This window comes from Syngnathoides biaculeatus, chromosome 18 (assembly GCF_019802595.1).
Source record: "Syngnathoides biaculeatus isolate LvHL_M chromosome 18, ASM1980259v1, whole genome shotgun sequence".
In the NCBI taxonomy this organism is placed as follows: Eukaryota; Metazoa; Chordata; class Actinopteri; order Syngnathiformes; family Syngnathidae; genus Syngnathoides; species Syngnathoides biaculeatus.
Genome location: NC_084657.1, coordinates 1,838,443 through 1,859,930, shown reverse-complemented (window position 1 = coordinate 1,859,930; position 21,488 = coordinate 1,838,443). Strand labels below are relative to the sequence as shown.

Sequence of the window (21,488 nt, the reverse complement as noted above, 5' to 3'; positions counted from 1 at the left end):
CAACACCATCAAATTTTAATCTTATGAACAAGTGTCAAATGGGGGAAAATGTGGTGGTAGTGCTGTTATTTTTAAGTCATTATTTCATCCATCAATCCATTTTCTGATCCACTTATCCTCACCAAAATCCCTCCTGCAGTATGTGCAAACCTGGTGAAAAACTACAGGAAACGTTTAACCTCTTTAATTGCAAACAAAGGCCGCTGTACCAAATATTAAAATTGTTTTTCTCAGGTGTTCAAATACTTATTTGCAGCACATAAATAAATTGTTAAAAAAAAAAAATCATCTTTTGTGATTTCTGGATTTTTATTTTTAGATTATCTCTCTCTCACAGTAGACATGCACCGACGATGAAAATTTCAGACCCCTCCATGATTTCTAAGTGGGAGAACTTGCAATATAGCAGGGTGTTCAAATACTTCTTTTCTTCGCTGTAAATGTCATGACTTTGCCTGTTATTATAGTGAAAAAAATACAGTCCATCAGGTTAAATATCAGCACAACTCAGATACGACATCTGAAGCCACCCAGGGTAAACCATGCCAGAATTTGATACAGTTGACCTAAAACTAAAGAAAACTGTTCAGCAGCTGAAACTATCAATGTCAAATCAAATCAAAATCCTTTAATGTCCTTATATGACTGTGCATACGACAAAATAATGAGCGCTTTTACACAAGGTGCTCGTGTGAATAAAATAGAATAAAAATAAAAACAACATCTTGGGTATGAGATAAGATAGCAGATAAAATACGTACAATCAAGTCAGTTGTTGCGAAACAACTTCATCACTTCATCTTCATCACTGTCTCGACTTCATACCATCTGACTTTTTAATAACTATTGTGAAGTCAGTGCAAGTTGATTTGCAACAAGTAATCAATTGCTCACTTCAGTCTGGCAAGGTTAATAAAGCTCTTAAAGTAGCTACTGTAAAGGCTCTTCTAAAAAAACAGAGAGGTGAACGGTTCCATGTGAGCAAGATCTCAAATCTCCCTTTCATAGGCAAGATTGTGGAGAAAGTTATTTTTAATCAACTCAGTTCAATTTCTTGAATTTAAATGGACTTGTTGACAAATTTCAATCAGGTTTCTGAACTCATCACAGTACAGAATCTGCTCTTATCAAAGTACCAAATGATACAAAGTTGAATACTAACTTAGGAAAGACACAGGTAGCAATATTACACACAAATACAACTTATTTGTAAAGGCGTTCTAGAGTTATAAAGAATAATTGTCACATCTTTGTCATCCGACCTTGAAGGACGCCCCAACCTTAATCTCAAAGGTTTAATATGACCTTGATTCACAATTTATAACTACACTCTATAACATCTACATCACTTCTGGGGAGACTTTTCACTTTTTCACTTTTTGGTTTAGGAGTGTGTTTATGGTCTTCTTCTTTTTTTTTTTTTTCTACCATTCTTCCAAAAGCGCCTTTGTGCTATTAACCACTGATGTTGGACGAGAAGGGCTGGCTCTCAGTCTCCACTGTAATTTGTACCAAAGGTGTTTCAATTAAGTTGGGACAGTGTAAAATATAAATAAGAAGAGCATACAATTATATGCAATGTCTTTTAAACTGTCATTCAATTGAATGTACTACAAAAACAATAAATCCTAAACAATCTTATTGTTGTTTTTATCCAAATATTTTCTTATTTTGAATTCGATGATCACATCTTCTTCCAAAAAGTCTAGGACAGAGAAAACAAAAGACTGGGAAATTTGAGAAATGCTCCAAAAAACCCCCGTGGAACGTTCCACCAGCGGACAGGTTAATTATAAAACATGTCATGATTTGGTACAAAAGGAACATCCCAAAAGGTTCCGTTCCTCACAAGCAACTTAGGGAACTCCTGCACAAGCAACTAGTTTGACAGTTTAGCAACCTTATGTCTCAGCATACAATTACTCTGAATTTAGGGATTTAATCATCTATGGTCTATAACATTATCAATTGTTTCAGAGAATCTGGAGAAACTGGTAAGGCAGAAATGCCCATAGTGGCCTCATACCTCAGGTGGTGCTGCATTTAAAACCGGGATCATTGTGATACTGCTACATGGGCTCAGGAGTACTTGAGAAAATCCTCATCAGTTAACAGTTTGTTGCAAACGTAAAGTATAATTCTACGATGCAAAGCAACAGGCATGTATCAACAACATAGTAAATAGGCACCAGCTTCTTTGGACCTGAGCTGATTTGAGATAGACTGATGCAAAGTGGAAAAGTTTGCTGTGTTCTGACAAGTCCAATTTTCAAATATTTTTTGAAATCATGGACAAAAGAGGAAAGTGACCATCTGGATTCTTGAAAGCACTTAGTGCCCATGGCATGTCTGTGAAGGCACCATTAATGTGGAAAGGTACATACGGGTTTTGGACCAAGATATGCTCCATTCCCTCCTCAAGCAGTCACCTTATCGTGGTGGAGGGGTTTGTGTGTCCCGATGATCCTAGGAGCTAAGTTGTCTGGGGCTTCACGCCCCTGGTAGGGTCACCCATGGCAAACAGGTTCTAGGTGAGATCCAAAACCCCTATGATGACTACAAAAATTAGATCTTGGTTTCCCTTGCCTGGACGCAGGTCACCGGGGCCCCCCTCTGGAGCCAGGCCTGTAGGTGGGGCTCGAAAGTGAGCGCCTGGTGGCTGGGCCTGCAACCATGGGGCTTGGCCGGGCACAGTCAGAAAGGGTAACATGGGTCCCCCTTCCCATGGGCTCACCACCTGTGAGAGGGGACATAGGGGTCGGGTGCAATGTGAGCTGGGCGGTGGCCAAAGGCGGGGATCTTGGCGATCTGATCCCCGACTACAGAAACTAACTCTAGGGACGTGGAATGTTACCTCTTTGGCAGGGAAGGAGGTCGAGAAGTTCCAACTAGATATAGTCGGACTCGCCTCTACACACCGCTTGGGCTCTGGCACCACTCCTCTTGAGAGGAGTTCCACTCTGGAGTTGCCCATGGGGAGAGAGGCCGAGCAGATGTGGGTATACTTATTGCCCCCTGACTTGGGGCCTGTACGTTGGGGTTTACCCAGTGGACGAGAGGGTAGCCTCTCTCCACCTGCAGGTAGGGGGATGGGTCCTGATTCTTGTTTGAGCTTATGCATCAAACAGCAGTGCAGAGTACCCACCATTTTGGAGTCCTTAGAGGGGGTGCTGGAGAGTTCCCCCTCTGGCGACTCCATCATTCTGCTGGGGGACTTCAAAGCCCACCTGGGCAATGACAATGAGACCTGGAAGGACTTGATTGGGAAGACGGTCCCCGATCAGAACTCGAGTGGTCTTCTGTTACTGGACTTCTGTGCTCATCACGGATTGTCCATAACATGTTCAGGCATAAGGGTGTTCACATGTTCACTTGGCACCGGGACACTATAGGTCGCAGTTCGATGGTCGACTTTGTGGTCGTGACTTGCGACTGCATGTCTTGGACAATCGGGTGGCTCTCACTTAGAGATAAGGTGAGAAGCTCGGTCATCCAGGAGGGGCTCAGTGTTGAGCCACTACTCCTCCGCATTGAGAGGATCCAGATAAGGTGGCTGGGGCATCTGATTCGGATGCCTCCTGGACGCCTCCCTGGTGAGGTGTTCCGGGCATGTCCCACCGGAAAGAGACCCTGAGGACGACCCAGGACACGCTGGAGAGACTATGTTTCTTGGTTGGCTTAGGGAACACCTCGGGATCCCTCCGGAAGAGCTGGAAGAAGTGGCTGGTGAAAGGGAAGTCTGGGTATCCCTGCTGAAGCTACTTACCCCCCCGACCCAACCCAGAAAAGCGGTAGATAATGAATGGATGGATGGATGGATGGATGGATGGATGGATGGATGGATATGCTGGATCGAGGCAGCATTTTTTGCAAGGAAAATTCAAAATGAGTTTTTCAGTTTGTATATACTTGTATATGGTATATACGATCTAGGAAATAAAATCTTGCCATCCATTTTCTATGCCACTGATCCTCAGTTGTGTCATGAGTGAGCTGGAACTTAAGAGTATCCCAGCTAATTTTGGGCATGAATGGTGGATACTGTGGTGTCAGCAGAGTTTGTGGAGTGTGGAATGTTGGTTTGGGCTGTAGGTCATACAACTACTACATATAACTGCAACTACTAAGACTCAAAATAAGAAATTAATTCAAACCTTGTCGGTGCAAGTCTCGATGCAGGACTGTGTTGTTAGATTGGTCTGAAATGAATGAATAGGGAAGGTGTTGATCGTGTTGTTCACCAATTTGAAGCAGCCTCGCTGGTGAGCATTCCTGACTGTGGTGAAAGGGAAGAAACAAAAATATCGGAAAATTAGTAATAGCTTTCAGGAAATAAAATAGTCGGCTAACCTTTTGGCCCGAGCACCATCGTGTTTCTGCTTAGCTAATGCATATTGCTTATTTGTGTTTATGTCCTGGGAGTATACATGCCTTTTTCGCCCACTTTTGTACACATTCTGACCCAAAAGAAGAAAGCTGAGTTTTTGTGCAATCCAGGTCCAGCCAAAAGTAAAGCAATTACCATGGAAACTGTTGGGTTTATCACCTAATTTGCTGGAATAATTGCACAAATAACAGACAAGAAGTCATCTTTCTTCTGATCAAGAGGACATGATTGACAGGCCAGTTACAGTCTCCAAACACGTTCTGAACCAGCCTCTTGTGTACTCAAGACTCTTCGAAGCGAGGACGATACTTTGTCTGGCTGCATTCCTGTGTGCAAGGAATCTTTGAAACAAGGATGATACTTTGGCTTTGTTGTAAATCCATAATAAATATATTAACCATAATTCTAACATTTCCCCCCCCCCCCTGTTTATTATGTATTTTCACAAATTCTTATATCATCTAGCAACTTCTTCTAACGAAAACATTTTTATGAAACCAAAAACACGCACACTCAAAGAAAAAATGTTTTTACTCATAATCTGGATCGGGAAACAAGTCAGGCAAGATTAATGGAAAATCGTCATCGCCGTCACTGTCATTCTTCATCATTACAGGATACATCTCGGCCACCTGTTCGCTCGTGAGTGACATAACAGTGCTAGTAAGTTTCACAATGAGAGCACGCAGACAAGGAATACAAAAACATCCACACGGTCCAAATTGCTGCAAAAACAGTGACTGACTCCAAATTTGAGGACAACAGGGCTCTGCATCTTCCAAAGGTTTTCATCCAGATCTCTCACACATGGAGGTGTCAATACCGGAATGAGCCATTCAGGGTTCGAAGCCCTCGGTGGCATGACTCCGTAGCTGTGTGTTGGCCTTCACTGCGCAGCATTGTTCTCCGCACATAGCACAGATTTCTCCTCTCTCAGCCGACCTGTCAACAGCGACTCCGCTTTGGAAGGCCATAAATGAGCAGATAACTGTTCACGCACAGTTTCGAACCCTCTCTGTGTCCAATTGCCCAATTCTTGTACATTGTAATGAATGGAGTTGATTCTGTCAACGTGTTTGATGGTTGCACCCCAACTCTAAGGACTCAAATCCCGCTGCCAAATTGATCACCCAATTTGTACTCACTTGGAACATCAGTAGCGTCGATGTATGTGAAAGACTTTTGGCGTTCCCATACCGCTACTCTTTTTGTCTATGCCAGTGCTCAGGTAAACAGACATAGGATAAACAGACAAATGGCAATAATCAAGTTAATGAAGCACAGTAACCTGTTACATTTTTTTTTCAATTTATCAAAAAGACTGTTAACTCTGCACCACCATCAGATGTCTCTACGTGACAATGACTTAAATGAATTATTAATCACAAAAATGGTTTTACAAATCAATGCTGATAAATTTCCCAATTTATTTGCGGTTCCAATAAATCTGATGTACATCATTAGAAAAGAATGTTTTTTGTTTTTCAAAAGAAGTTAGTGTATACACAGAATCACTTTTTTTTTTAACATTCATTCTCAGGTACCGTTCCACTCATAAATTCAATTTTCTCAGCCACTGATCCTCATAAGGATCACGGGAGTGCTTGAGCCTATCCCAGCTGTTGTCGGGCAGGAGGCATGGTACACTCTGAACTGGCCACCAGTCCACTCGCAGGGCACATCCAGACAGACGACAGTCGCACGTACTCTCGAGTATCCGACCAATGCCGCACGCCTCTGGGATGTGCGAGGAATCCGGAGTGCTGGAAGGAAACCTACGCAGACACTGGGGAAACCTGCAATTCCACACAGGCGGAGGAGGGATTGAACCCGTTCCTCGGAACTGTGAGGCCAAAGCCCAACAGCTGCTCCATCACGTCTCCTTTGTTCTACCATAAGAAGCCAATTATTATTTTGTCTGGAAATGCCTGTTGATATTTGAATCAAATTTTCTACAGCTAGTTTTGTGTTTAAAGGGTAAAGTCGCTCCCTTTTAACCTCGAAACTGTCACAAAGGCAGATTATGGTGGTTTGTGATTTGCACAAATATACACAGGGATTGTTTGGAAAACACATAAGCCCTTGTTCCATTCCCAAGTACACATTTTGTAATAAGTGCAACTCTCATGGAATGATTAGTGTCAAAAGAATGTGGTTTTAAATTTACAGAGCTACCATGTTATTTTAATGAACTCAAATTCATTTTTTTTTTTTTTTTTACATGCTGTTATCCACTTTGTTTTCCGGTACCCTGGGTGGTTCCCACAGGTACCACTCGAGCAGAAAAATGAAAATCCAACACGCAACAGCAAAATTTAACCGTTTAGTTGCCATTATGATAACAGACTCACTCCCCTCAATGCCTTGGCCGGGTTGTTTTCTTCACCGGATTGAGACGGAAGGGTTCTAAATACCACTGCCCCATGTGTAACCGGACTACAGCAATTTTGGCAGTGGGAATGACAACACCTATCTTAAAAAATAGCCAATAAAACGCATGACTATTAACAATGGTTTCAAAATCAATATCGTTCTTGCAATGAGCTAAATTAACTCAGGTATTCCTTTTTGCTATTTTTAAAGCTATTGGGAAAGAGTTCTATATTGTGGTGTAGGGAACCGTCCTCTGCATTGGCTCAAATTACCCTTGTGGATTATGTCTTGGACATGTCAAACATGTCCTGCAAACATTTTTTCGAATAAAAAAATGAAGCCACAAATTGTTTCATGTTGATATAAAGACTAATATCCCTCCTGTTTGAGATATGTGACAAACTCAAAGCTCAGAATGGCCGCCTATTTATAGGATAGGTTTGTTGTTTGGTCATACATAGATATCTTGTTGTAATGTTGCACATATCTTCTTAATGTGTCTTTTATCTAAATTTGTTATTTATCATATATATATATATTATATAGGTTTTAATGCAACTTGCTTTAGTATCAGCAAAAGCATTTCCCAATGAAATCACGTATATGTGAGGTATTTGCATACAGTAACAGGTTTTTTTTTTTTGCAGTTGTATTGCTTTTAGTAAATCAACTAACAATTTTGCATGTTACTTTGGCTGTGGATGAAATCATCCCCCTGTTTTGTGTTTCCTTCCAGTACTGCGCAAAAACGTGGACTGTTGCAAATGCATATTGGCTGTCTATACTATGCATTTTCTTAGATGAGCCATCTAGAAATCACACTTCTTTCTAAAGGCTGATCTCTCAGGCCACTTCTGCTTTTGGTTCATATTTCTGAAGTTGTTTCTACGGCAATAGATGTCACAATAACTGCTCTTACACACTGGACATGCTATGCTGAGTCTCTATGTTGGTGCACTAAAACTGAGGTCATAAAATGACCTTTGGAATCTCGTATCTGTATAAAGGATTTGCTATAATCTGACACTAGTTACTTCTTTATCTCACGGAAAGCTTTTTTCAGATTCTTCTGTCCATTTTAATTGATGTCATTTTGAGGTCTTCCTCATACATTCACACATGTCCAGTTATTGTTGCGTAGTTTGTTTGTGGATTTGATGCATTAAATACAACTATTATTTCTATCATCTAAAATGGTTCTTCCTGCGCTAAGGTTGTGTCCTAAATTATTAACTTGTTCACAAATTTGTAGTTTGTTCTTGCTAACTTTGTGTCCCTCCTGTAGTAAATGTTGTAAAAATGCTATTTAATCACTTTTGCAAGTTTCCTTGTGGGGTGATGTAAGCAAAACGCCATCTACATAAAGTCAAATTTGATTGCCACTCGATAGCTCAAATACGGACATAATAGCTGTCATAACTTGTGAATAAATTGTTGACTTTTCACAGTACACTTGAGGTAACCTGGTAAATATGTATTCTAACTCAATCCACTACTGTAAAAACATTTGCATCTGGTCTTAATGAATTCAGCAATGTGTATGTTTGTCTGGGACACAAGGTGCTCGTTGTGTTAACCGTGGCATTTACTGCTTGTAGGTCCTGAACCGTTCTCCAACCTCGTGATGGCCGCGCCTTTTTTTTTTTTTTTTTTTCCATAAATAGTCTATATTCTGTTTTTGGTCTAATTTGGAGAGGTTGTGCTTGGCATGAACGGGGCTCGAGGGTGGACCCAAATGCACGACTCCAGAGACAAGCAGACAGTGCAGAGAAAACCTTTATTCGGTCCGAGGTCTGGGATCAGGTAGACAGTCCAAACAAGCAGAAGTACCAGTACGGATGGGCTTACGAGGGTGGTCAGTGTACAGCCGTGGGTCGGTACACGGAGAGCAGAAGTCAGGCAAACGGGAGTGCGGGAACGAGGCATGAAGGACGACGATCTGGCGGAGGACAAGTCGTCCCCCGGGTCGTATATGTACTGGGAGGCATCAGCTGGGACAAGGTGCAGGTGTGCGCTGGCCACGCCCAGCCTGGGCAGGAACCCAGGAGCATGACAGTGCTCCCCTAATGAGTCCCACATCTGATAGTCCTATTGACCATATGCATTCTGGGACTTTCTTTTGTGAAGAGATAAGAGTCAATACCGCGTCACTTTTGATGAAGCACTGCACTAACCTGTACTTTTCAAAGTTGCTGTTTGGCCTCTTTTGACGAAACCTCACAACCACTCCCAGTGCGTGTCATATGGTTTAAAAAGTGACACGTGGCAACATAAAGCCTCTGTAGAGGTCTTTCAAGGCCTGCGGCTGCCGTTCCCATCTTATCTGTTTACAGATAATCAACCGTTTTATTTTTGTGTATTTGTTGAGTTTGTTTTTGTAATGAAAATATGGGCCTGGACTTTTTTTGTTTTTTTTTTTGGACGACATTGTTCGATCAAAAAAGTCGTCATTCATTTTATCCCGTTCTATTTGGAAATGTTCTGCTTGCTGTAGCAGTGTCTTTCCCATAAAAGTTGTAGTTTGTTTGTTTCTTTTTATCTTTCAGAATTTTCTCCGCATGGAGGGAATTGATGAACATATTGCTCCTATGTGCCAGTGGTCAGGCCAGTGTAATGTTTGTTAACTCAGCTGTGAATTGTGTCTTTTGAACCTGCATGGAGAGTATGTCAACTGCTGTGGAAATGGCCGATTCTCCATCTTCCTGCAGGCCACTGTAAATCTTGAATACAGTCGTCATTGTCACTCTGTATTCCTCAAAAGTCTAATCATCTTTTGTTTTTCGCCTCTTATTTTAGTGTAATTTGCTGGATGTGTAAAACGCTGGGTTGCTCCCTGAATTTTCAAATGTTCCATATCTTCTACGTATTGATTCATGTCAGCTTTGTGTGAAGTTTTATCTTCCACAGCATTTTTTTTTTTTTTTTAACATCACCCATAGTCCAAGTCCTATATACTAAAATAGTCAGGTCGGCGCCATTTTGTGTGTCAGGGTTGATGACTTGGAACATTGGTCACAAGTCGCCTTAACTTGGTGATAAGTTGGTCATTTGTGCAGCAGTCTGTGCGGGAGATCGTAGTCCTCCCAGTCTTTTCGACCATTTCAAGACAGTTCCGTCTGATCAAGTGGTTCTGTGTGGCGGTCTAAATCAGGGTACAGGGGTATTGTTGCTTTTCCCTATTCATTATTTTCCTGTCTGTGAAGCAACAGGTCTTTCTTACCATTTGCTTTTTCTTGTTCTTTCCTCTCTTGTAACCACCATTGGGTGTCGTCATACCAATCTTAGGCCATTTAATAAAGGTCACTTTTATTTCTACAATCTATGTTGTGAGGGAGGACATGAGGACTTTGGGTGTTGGAGAGGAAAATCCACAAGATAGGATGAGATGGAAAAAGGCGACACGCTGTGGGGACCCCTGACAGGACAAGCCGAAAGGAACAGAAGAAGAAAAAGAATGGATCAAGGATCAGAATCAACATAGGCTTGATAGCAGACTAATGTTCCTTAAGGGAAAAGGCGTAACTTATTTTCCGAACTTTGAAAGAGCAGGAAGGAAATGACGCCGAGGAGGAATTTACCGCGAGCAATAGCGAAGCACAGGCTCCTCTCATTCTTCGTCATCCACCTCCTGCAGCATCTTATTTATTTTTTATTTTAATGTCCAACCATCCATTTCCTTAGCCGCTTATCCTCACAAGGGTCGCGAGAGTTCCGGAGCCTATCCCAGCTGTTATCATAAATTTTTACTTGAACAGTGACATCCGACTTACGCCGAAATTCAGGTTTTGTCGCTAGTTTAGGACCAGATCTCTGTCATAGACCGAGGACTCCCTGTATATTAAATCGGCTTTCAATATAAATATTTCCGACTTTGTGTGACTTTCTTTTTATTTGACTTGACAGTTGACTGCAATGGACAGGCCTCTGAAGATGACACTCAGTAAGTTACTGTCTCGTGCTGTTCCACATACTTGCATACAGGAGACCTTTGATGTAGTGGTACACACGCAACACTTTGGTGTGGGCAGTGTGGTATCGATTCCCACTCGATGATGGTGTCGATATCTGCCCTGCGACTGACTTGCAACCGGTTCAGAGTGTAGCCCGCTTTTTGCCCGAAGCTAGCTGGGATAGGCTCCTGTTCTCCCTTGACCCTTGTGAGGATAAGCGGGTTGGATAATGGATGGATGGAAGACATCTAAAGAAAACATTGTCTGTTTATCAAAAAAAGGAGCAAGAGGAGTCGCTCAAATGAATTACCGGCTATTCCCAAATAGCTCATCAAAGCTGAGACACGGACAACTGGTTTCTCAGCCGGACACTAAATTAGTTAACTTCTACCCCCAGTCATCCCGAAGAGTCTAACTGACAAACACTTCTTTCTCGAGCTGTTTTCACTGACATTTCTTCCTCCTGTCTGGGATACTGGACGGTTTTCTTCCTTCCTTCCTCTTTCCCGCCAAATGCACCTGTTCCCCCGTACGGATCGTACAGGCCAAACATTTAAGAGCTCGACCAGCCTGCCAACATTGCGTTCCACGCGCCTCAATTTAACTTTCTGAGTACTTTAACAACAGATTAGTGGAAAATTGGGATTAAATTTGGAACCCCCAGCTCTACGCATTCCACCGTTATATCAAAAGTGACTCTCCTTTGCCATGATTTGTCTCTCCTTTGGTTTTTCTTGCATTGTTTCCCTCGAGATTTCCAGGTTGGATCTCATAATATTTACAAGAAAAATTCATGACCTGTATCATACCAGATATTGAGAACTCTTATTTAATTCATGCAGCAACTTTCAAATTATGAGACTCAAAAAAGGTTTGTCGTCACTTTGTCCTAAAGTTTTATAAATCTAAAAAGGGATGTGGTCCCGCTTTATGAGACAAATTTCTTTGATTTGCATGTTAAAGTGTAAATTGGACTAACCCAGAATTGAGCGTAGATGTTTACCTTTTTTTATATCTTTTTCCCAATTAATTACCACTTCATTTTGCCCACTATACATGGGGTGGCCAATCAGTTGGAGACCGAGATCCACATTTTTTTCCACTGTTACTGCAATGAGCCACATCATCCACATGAACATCTTTCCTTCCTCATTCACACACATATCTTTGATCACCAATATTTATTACAAATGTCACACACCAACATGATATGAAAAAAAAAACGACTCTTGCAGGGTACCAAGACCACTGGCCATTAACTGTATAAATGACGAACTAGAGAATTAAAGGGATTAGGGGTGGACTTTTGAGTCCATAATACACAGTGACTGTGCAATATCATAAACCTACAGAGAAAATGCAAGATTTTAGTCTTCCCATACTCTTTTTGTTACTCTTTTTATTTTCATTTGTAAAAAGTGTATTTGGTTGTAGTTTTTTTTTTTTTTAATATATTTAATGGTCAACTCACACGTAAAGCATAAGTTTTACTATGTTCTTAATTAAAAAAAAAAAAAAAAAGTCAGCCAGAATGGACCCATCGTCAGAATGTTGTCGTATATGAATTTTTGCATCTCCTGCCATGAAAATCCTCTCGAGGCATTAGTGTTGGAGAAGAACCAGGAAGTGACGTTTTTTACAGTAGTGGGGGTCGAGTGTTTTTATTGGTTTATACCTATTGTACCAGTGAAAAATTACTTGTTTTTTTTTCATCATGTTAGCCAAAATGCCAGCACGTCGTATTGCTAGATTCACTCTTCACGCTTTTCCAAAACACACGGTTCGTCGGGAAAAATGGATTGCACAGGTGAAAACGACGAGAGCTTTGTGGGTTCTAAATGACAGGTAGGTGTGTATAGGGCTATTTTAAAAAAATATTTATGGGAGCACTAATTTGTCTCACATGTGTGTGAATTTAGAATAAATCCCCTTGGTCAAACCGGCAAAATATAAAATAGCACTTGTATTACATTTAAGACAATTTAATCACACACAATACAACACAAAACAATGACAAAATCGAAGTACAGTGACAGTTCAGTGTAACACAAGCTAACTAGACGTATAGTCACTAAACTCGAAAAACTCTTCCGAAAGCAGCAATAATATAAAACTCCGGTTGTCTGGGTACCCCTGGAGTAGTTACCTCGCCTGGCATGGGTCCGCCCGAGTACGCTACATACACAAAACTTGTAAAAGACTTTGGAAATCGAATAATTATAGGCCTGTCATTTTGAATATTTCATCGAGTTCCTCATCCATCTTTCGGGGAGTCTGTTATTAGTTAGAAGTGATCAGCATATGATCTAAATACGGCTCGAAACGATAGGGTAATATTGCTTCACTTCACTCAATTGTGATATGTTCTCTTCTTCGAAATGAGCTTCAGTCTCAGAGGGGCGTCAGAAAAATCCAAAAATCTGTCTTGTTTATCTTCCATAGTAGGTGCCACTACATGTTTTCAATGTCGGATGTCACAGTGTGACGTCTGCTGATGACGTTGCAGGCAATACAGCTACCCACTTGGATGTCAAGTGAGAGACATTAATGACATGCTCTCCGCCTGTTTTTTTTTTTTTTCCATATAGACATTGAAGTGAATAATATATGTAGTTTTCATAACAATATCTATTTTAAAATGTATATATAGTGTTCCCTTCGATTGGCTAGCAACGAGTTCAGGGTCTACCCTGCCTCCTGCCCGTTGACAGCTGGGATAGGCTCCAGCTCTCCTCGCGACACTTGTAAGGAGCTTCATGTGACTCACCAAAATGGCGGCGCCCAAGAAAATTCATAGTTGCCCATAAAAATCTTGTCAAAACACCATTAAATGGGAGAGGATTAACATCACATTGTCAAGGAACAGTACATATGGCACGACCTATTGGATACATTGTTAATCCAAACCACCGGAATTTCCCTTTAAATCATATTTACAATGAAAAGTGAGAAGTTTCAACTTCATTGTAGTCTGGAGTGCGAGCTGGTTTGACACGTTGCACGACTGACGTCACTTAAGTAACTATCAAACCGTCACTCACTTTTACTTATATTTATGTAAATGGACATACACACTGTCACGATACGGGGCTCAAGGGTGGACCCAAATGCACGACTCCAGAGACAGCAGACAGTACAGAGGAAACCTTTATTCGGTCCGAGGTCTGAGATCAGGTAGACAGTCCAAACAATCCGAAGTACCAGTACGGATGGGCTTACGAGGGTGGTCAGTGGACAGGCGTGGGTCGGTGCACGGAGGTCAGAAGTCGAGAAAGCAGGAGTGCGGGAACGAAGCATGAAGAGCAACGATCTAGCAGAGTATCAGTCGTCCCCCGGGTCCTATATGTACTGGGTCTGATCAGTGGTCATGAGGCGCAGGTGTGCGCCTTCTGCTTAGCTGGCCACGCCCAGCCCGGGCTGGAATCCAGGAGCATGACACACACGCACGCAGTGTTGTCTTCACAGGCCACAATCAGCATTAGTGATGGACTTGGCAGTTCTTTTGAGTGTACCGAATCACTCAAATAATTTCCTTAAAAAGACTCATTGGCTGAATCATTCTGTTCTTTTTCATAAAATAATGTAAGTTCTTCCTCATTCCAATATTGATCCAGCCCTGAAGCTCATGTTTACTCAACATGTTCACCCAAACACTATATGCATTGTTGTTTTGTTGTTGTTGTTGTGTATTTTAAAGTCGAAAAGGTGGGGAGATTAAAAAAAACCAAAAAAAAAACCCCACCTTTGCGTGGAGCAAGCTAAGCTAGGGAGCATCCTCCCGCATCCATTTTCACCCAGCTTGGCTCTTGCCAGCCAGCCCGATTTTCCTGCAACTTTTCTGTAGCAACACTAATCAACATCCATCTGTCTGTTAAGAGTCTTTAGAGAAGGGGGTGTTGGTACTGTGGATAACCGATTTTTCCTGCCACTTGGCAGCTGCTTTTCTAAGAACTGCCACAGCAAAACTAACACCAGATTTTGATAAACTGGCAAAAAAAAAAGTGATCAACAAAACAGCACGGTTCCCGTTAAAAGCAAATCTAAGTATTAACATTTCAATGCCTTTTTAAAATCGTTTCGAAATCTAAGCATCTGGATCTGACTTTGCCCACCTGTCAAATTTTAAGTCAATCTGGCCCCTAAGCCAAAAATTTGGCGGACCCCTAGTTTAGACCAACAGCCATTCACACGTAATGGCAATTGAGAATCATCGATTGCGTGCAAGTTTTTCAAAATGTCGGAGGAAGTCGGAGTAGCATGCAAACTCCACACAGGAAGGTTGCAGCCGAGATCCATACATAATACTTCGGACAACCAAATAAGCAAACAACCCAACAAGAGGAAATTAAAACATCTTGGGTGGAAATAATAACAAACATACTGATATCTAAATATCTCTAAATCAGAGAGCTACAAAAATATTTGGTATCTTTCTATAAAATCTTCAATCATATTCAACAGCTTCACCAAATATTGTGGCTGGTGAAAGGATAAACAATGGAAAGGGGCAAACGCCATATTTTTACGCCAATATTGTTTTGATTTGGTGGTGCAGAAATAAGGAAATGCACCTTAACTGAATTTATGGTTACACTGGCACATATATAACATGCTAAAACATGACCATGTCAACATTTCAGCAAACGCACAATTGCAGAGGCTCACTGTGTTTAAGATCATGATGGTGTGGCGTGGGAATCAATACGAATTACTTTCAAAGCTGAGAAAAACGCTCAAGGCGTGTTTGCGTGCATCCTCAAAGGGCACAACAGAAGAATAAAAAGGGAAGCAAAATATTTTTCAAGGAATTAATGGTGGCCTGAGGAAACAAGTGAATTAGGGGGCTGCTGCTGACTGTAGTTGACTTGCTATGTCAGCAATTTAACGTTAAAATTATTTGCATAACCCTTTAGAGACCACATTCAGACAGAAACGTTCCCGATCAAATGAAGTCACCCTAGTGTGTCAAGTAGGCCTCCAATGTGACGGTGTGTGTTTTTTCCAGACCAATCTGTATGCATCCTGTGATCTTGTTCCTTTACCCTCACATTGTCACAGTTTTTCTGACTCCGCTCCCTCTGATTCTTCTTGCGAATCTGCAACCTTTCCTCGGCAAAAGAGATGAGCTTCTTCTCACAGAGACTAATGAAGACTTCGCATTCTGGTTCCCTCTGGTTTATAGAAACTTGGCTCAGTGAAGACATTGTTGACAGAACAATGCAACTGCCTGCTTCCAACTCCACCGAGCTGACTGTGACACAAAGCTCTGGAGGGAAATAAAACTTGGCAGAATATGGTTAACCATCAATTAAAAATTTTGTGCTGATGTCATGGAGCTCAACACACACGCCACCGTTTTTTAACTGAATGACCAGACGGGTTTTCCTCCTTTATACTGTGTTTACGTTCCACCCCGGGCTAACATGAATACCGCGGTGCAAATGCTGGCTAACCATGTAAAGGAACTTGGAAAAAAGTTCCTCCATCAAAGTCTGATTTGGTACTGCTACAAAGAAGGACAAAATCCAACTGCAATGCATAGTTGGGACTGCTGAAAAAAAAATCACCAATACCTCCAGTGTCACGGGGAGAACTCAGAATTGGACCCAAGATGCATGACCATGTTCAGTTGGAGCAGGAGTTTTATTCAATTTGGGGTTGATATACATGCGGGTGTGTGTTTCTTTCGGCTTCGCCACAGCGTATCATCTCAGATGAACGCATATATATGTTTGGCACAGTTTTTACGCCCTTTATGCCCTTCCTGACGCAACCCTTCTCAGGGAGTGGAGGCCCCAGTGGGATACGAATCCACAACCCCTGGTTTACCAAACCAGTGCTCTAACCACTGAGCTACGGGGCCTCCGGTTGATACCCATGCAGGGATTCGTACAAAAGCAACAGAAAGATAATCCGCAAGCAAAGAAGCAAGGTCCGATACAAAGCAGGGTCTAGCATCCAAAAGGTACTTAGCATGATACAAGGAACTGCGGGATCGCAACGACAAGGTAATATACGTGAGAGGTAACCAGCGTAAACAAGGCACAGGTGGAAGCCTCCTCCCCAGAGCAGGTGCGCACAAGGCAGGGAAAAACCACGCCCATGACACCCATATCTGCTCCTGAGGACTTGCGCCCTGCAAGAACTAGGACAAGGGCAAGCAAAATTCTCTTGGGACATCTTAGTCAGCTCCTCTTTCAAACTCCTTCCCTCAGGTCAGCATAATCAAACAATGCACAGTAAAACAAGAAGACATTCCACTAGCTTCCTGCTGGGCAATAACTCATTAGATAGCTGACTTCAAATTCTATTGTGACATGTTGCCAATTTTGCACATCAATAATTTGAGACGTTACATTATATTACTATAGTCTTTCTGGACTCTTTGTGATTCTATGCTATTAAGATAACTGTTATTGATTGTACGAGCCAGACTTCACTGAGGACTCGCTGCACCATTTGCACAATCGTCACTGTATCAGATTATGTCACCTTAAATTGCCGTCTAATTGCTTGCTTGCGGCATCATTTGTACAACCACCATTGCATACGTATTACTACGTTACTGGCATCCGTTCATTTCAAAATGAGTCTCTGTACTTTTGTTTTTATGCCCTAAATGTATCTCTGTCAGTTTGTCCTCATACTATAACAGAGTGACTCCACCTATCTATTCATCCATTTATGTACTGCTTATCCTGACTAGCATCATGGGCATGCTGGAGGCTATCCCAGCTATCTTCAGGCAAGAAGCGGAGTACACCCTGAACTGGTTGTCAGCCATTCCCAGAGCAAATATAAGCAACTAACCATTCCTACACACACTCCAACAATTGGCCAAAATGTCCTTGTGTGTTGTTACATGCTTGGCCACCTACTGGTCTATCAATCACTAAATGGTTTAGGTCCTGAAAACATGAAATAAATGCTTACGGAATACAAACCCAATAAAGCTCTGAGATCCACAGACTTGGGTCAAATAGTCGAGCGCAGACATGGTGAAGCAGCATTTGGCTATTATGTTGCATGCTTATTAGAGTATTTCCAATTTAAATACTTCCTATACTGCACACTTTTTAAATTGTGCTTTTATATATATATATGTAGATATACATACTTTTGCATTTTTATTGTCCCCCCCCCCCCCCGTTTTAAATGTTTTATCTCTTTGTATTCCATTTCTTTTAATCATGTAAAGTAATCTAACCCCTGCAATCCATAAAGGATTACTGGACATGCAGACCGGACTGGTTTACATGTCACATGTTATGGTTGGTAGACACCACTTGAAGTTACAAAATAACTTGGTGTTGGTGACCCTGGAATGTCCATCTATCCATTTTTTGTACTGTTCATACCCACTAGGAGTATAACGAGTGTGCTGGACCTTAAACAGGGGGCGAGCTACACCCTGAACTGGTCGCCAGCCAATCGCAGACCCTAAAATGTGTTGTACGTATTTATGCCTACTAGTTACATTTTGGGGATTTTTTCTTTTTCTGACTTTAAATCTTCCTCTATATTTTCCTGGTTGCATTTGCTCAGTTTGTGCTTCAAATAAGAATAAACTTGACTCACATTTTCGGTGACCAGGCATCTGCTCCTGCACCTTATAAATGGAGAGACGTCCCACCCCGCCGCAAGGAGACCCCCTCTCTCCCCGGCATGCCAGATTACAATCCTCCGCGGCAACCTGTGGGCTATTGATCCTGTTCCCACAGTGACAATCAGCGCCATACTCCAACCCTGCAAACTGGTACCCACTAACAACACACAGACAGATGCACGCACACACACATACACATGGAACAAATATAATTATTATCATTTATTGTCTAAAGCAAGATCAATAATATCCAGCTATTGGCTTCAGGCACAGAAGACATTTGTTATAATGTCCATGTGTTGCTTTCATCAAACCTCCTTTCTTGAAATCTACACTTCATGATGTTATATTCATACCACATCCTCCGATGCTCATCTAGCAAATTATATTTCTAGTCACTCGTCACTTGTGATCTGTATATGAAGCCTGGAGTCACTCCTTCTCACCACCTTCATCGTTATCCACTGTTCTTCGAAAAAGACAGAGACCTCATCAAAAATGACCTTTGCATACTTGCTTTTGACGCTTCCTCATAAATTGCCTTGACTTTTTCGTTTTTGCCAGTTGCAGTAATTGGCCGACTCGTTTAACGAGCAGGATTTCCGGCTGTGTGGATTGGGGGTGAGTGAGGGGCCAAGAGGTTATGTGGAGGTTTGGTTGGGTGTTTGAGAATCGAGCAGTAAATCTGCATTCACTTCAGGTAAAGTAAGTTTCTTTCGGCTTGTCCCTTTCGGGGTCGCCACAGCGTGTCATCTCAGATGAACGCACATATGTTTGGCACAATTTTTTACGCCGGATGCCCTTCCTGACGCAACCCTTCTCAGGGAGTGGAGGCCCCAGTGGGATACGAACCCACAACCCCTGGTTTATCAAACCAGTGCTCTAACCACTGAGCTACAGGGCCTCCCTCTGCATTCACTTCAGGTATTAAGGTATTAAAAGGAATAATTCCTCTCTTGAGTTTGCTTTGAAGAAATCCACCAGCTCCTCCACATCTTACTACAGTCATGTACTCATCTTGGATTTTTTTTTTTTTTTTTTCTGTGAACTGTAGTTGCTCCAGCCACCAGCCACTTATGTCATCAAATTAAGCATGCACGGACACTCCCCCCCACCCCCCCACCCCTTACTTTTGCAACAGATCCACCCTTTTAGTTACTTCTCTCAGCCAGCCTCATCTTTTACCGTTATCTAGCCACCTGGCTCTCCGCCGGTTGAGTACACAGCAGGCTTTCATGAAGGAGAATGAGCGCCAAAGCGTTGACTCAAACAGCAGGACTTCTGTAGTCCCCTCATTGGGCCTCCATGAGAAAAGCATTACCTTTCGGAGCAGGTGTCTTGACACAGAGAGCTGGTCATTTTCCGCAGGTCGTAGAGCATAATTCCCCCAAGGGCTCGCTCACTGGTGTTGTGCAGGAAACAGCCAATGTAGGTTCCTACAGAAACGTATCAGAAATATTTTTAGTCAGTAAATGGATGACTAGAATGAATCCACCATAATATAGATTCCACATTGACAAACTTTTTGTCTTGGGATATCTAAAACTACAAATTGACTATAAAGTCATTGCATATTTCAGAGGCAAAGGCATGTAATCAATCAGTTTGGCAGTAGCGCAGCAGTAAATCAACTGGAGAGACTTGCCAATGATGTTCACTCTGAGATGAAGGTTGGAGTTCTATCAATATGAAGCTTTCAGACCGGACTCACTGAAATGCAGTCAAAACCCCATCACATGGTATAATTTGGATTTCAACCATTAACAGATGTTTCAATGGTGGCGTCCACTTTAGCCATCTCCATCCATTTTCCAAGCCACTTATCGGCACAAGGGTGACTTTGAATGCTAAAATTGAGGAAAATTTCCATCTTTGTCAGAACCACAGAATATCTCATCTGAATTGAAAATTTCAAAAACGCGCTGGTGCTGGTGCATTGCCAATGAAAAAAATGTGCTGCCCCGAAACTAGGCACCCTATGTGATGCTCAAAAATTGTCAAGGTCACTAGGGATGGGTTGTAGCACTGCCCTGGGTGGCTGCGGCATATCACACTTATCAGAAAGCACCCCGGAGAAGAGCTTGCAACTGAGATGATCTCCACAGAAGGAGAAGTTCGGGAACCAAGCCTGAGGATATGCAAGGATCTTCAGAGCAGTGGCAAAACAGCGGCAAAAAAGAAGCCAATGCCGGAGGCGGTTGGCAGCCATGATGGTTAACTAAAGGAGCTAGAATGAATCTTGGCGAAAGTACTGCAATTCAAAGTAAAAAGGCCAAATTTGCAGGGAGTGGTGACAGCCAAAATCCGGCAGCGTGCTCACTTTCCGGTAAGTGAGCAGGATTCCATTCTTCAAGACAAAAGAGTTCTGCAATTTTGTCCAGTGTTAGCAAAGCTTTCAGTGCCATGATATTGGGAGATGATCGCTAAGAACAACATGGACGACTTTGATCCTGGCTATACTTCTTTTTTTTGCCTCAAGTAGCTTGGTAGGACTGTCTCAGCTGTTTGGAGATTTAACAGTTTCTAGTGAAAAAAAAAACCTTTGATTAAATGTGAATACAGGTAATGACAGCCTCCCTCCAACGACGACTTCACTTGTGCCTGTAATATTCACAGGAGCATCTGGGAACTCCTGACGTCACATGTACACAATTTTGTGCATAATATCAAGAGCAACTATACTGTCGAGCAAATCTGCCAGAAGCTATGTTGCCTGCCTTTTTTCTGTAATTGCCTCTGTTGCAGAAAGACTGAACTGTTGACACAAAAATGCTTTTATCCAAAAGATTGATGCATTTGCCTGAATGATGCTACTGCAGGAACTGGACGTAAAACTGATGGAATAAGTGCATTACGTCCAACGACCTACGGGAACGAATAAAGCTGTGGTAACAGATTGCTAGCCTTTATCATGTGAAACTGTGAACATACAAGGTGAAAAGGCGTTTACTATGATTGACCTTCTAATGCTTACCAACCGCTACCGCTACATGAAGATGACAGAGGCCTTTTAGGAATTGGTTGGCATCATCAATGGCCTTAAAGGTGTACAAAATGATTAAAATACTCTCATCGTCAATGGCCAAAAATGCACTAAACATGACAGGAATCTCAATGCTGTCAGAAAATTAAAGGTGTTAGACTAGTATTCAATGGAAATGCCAATTCAGGG

At 42.0% G+C, this 21,488-nt stretch overlaps 1 protein-coding gene across 1 annotated transcript in view; it reads right to left on the bottom strand.

Annotated features, from left to right (window-relative positions):
* The window catches only part of wscd1b (WSC domain containing 1b), a 49,858-nt gene that overhangs the window by 13,204 nt on the left and 15,166 nt on the right, over positions 1 to 21,488 (bottom strand). The window contains exons 3-5 of the mRNA XM_061804090.1: positions 19,638 to 19,752; positions 18,289 to 18,473; positions 4,155 to 4,276 (exon numbers count right to left, since the gene is read on the bottom strand). Coding sequence (XP_061660074.1) covers positions 4,155 to 4,276; positions 18,289 to 18,473; positions 19,638 to 19,752 — 422 coding nt within the window. The remainder of the gene's footprint in view (positions 1 to 4,154; positions 4,277 to 18,288; positions 18,474 to 19,637; positions 19,753 to 21,488) is intronic.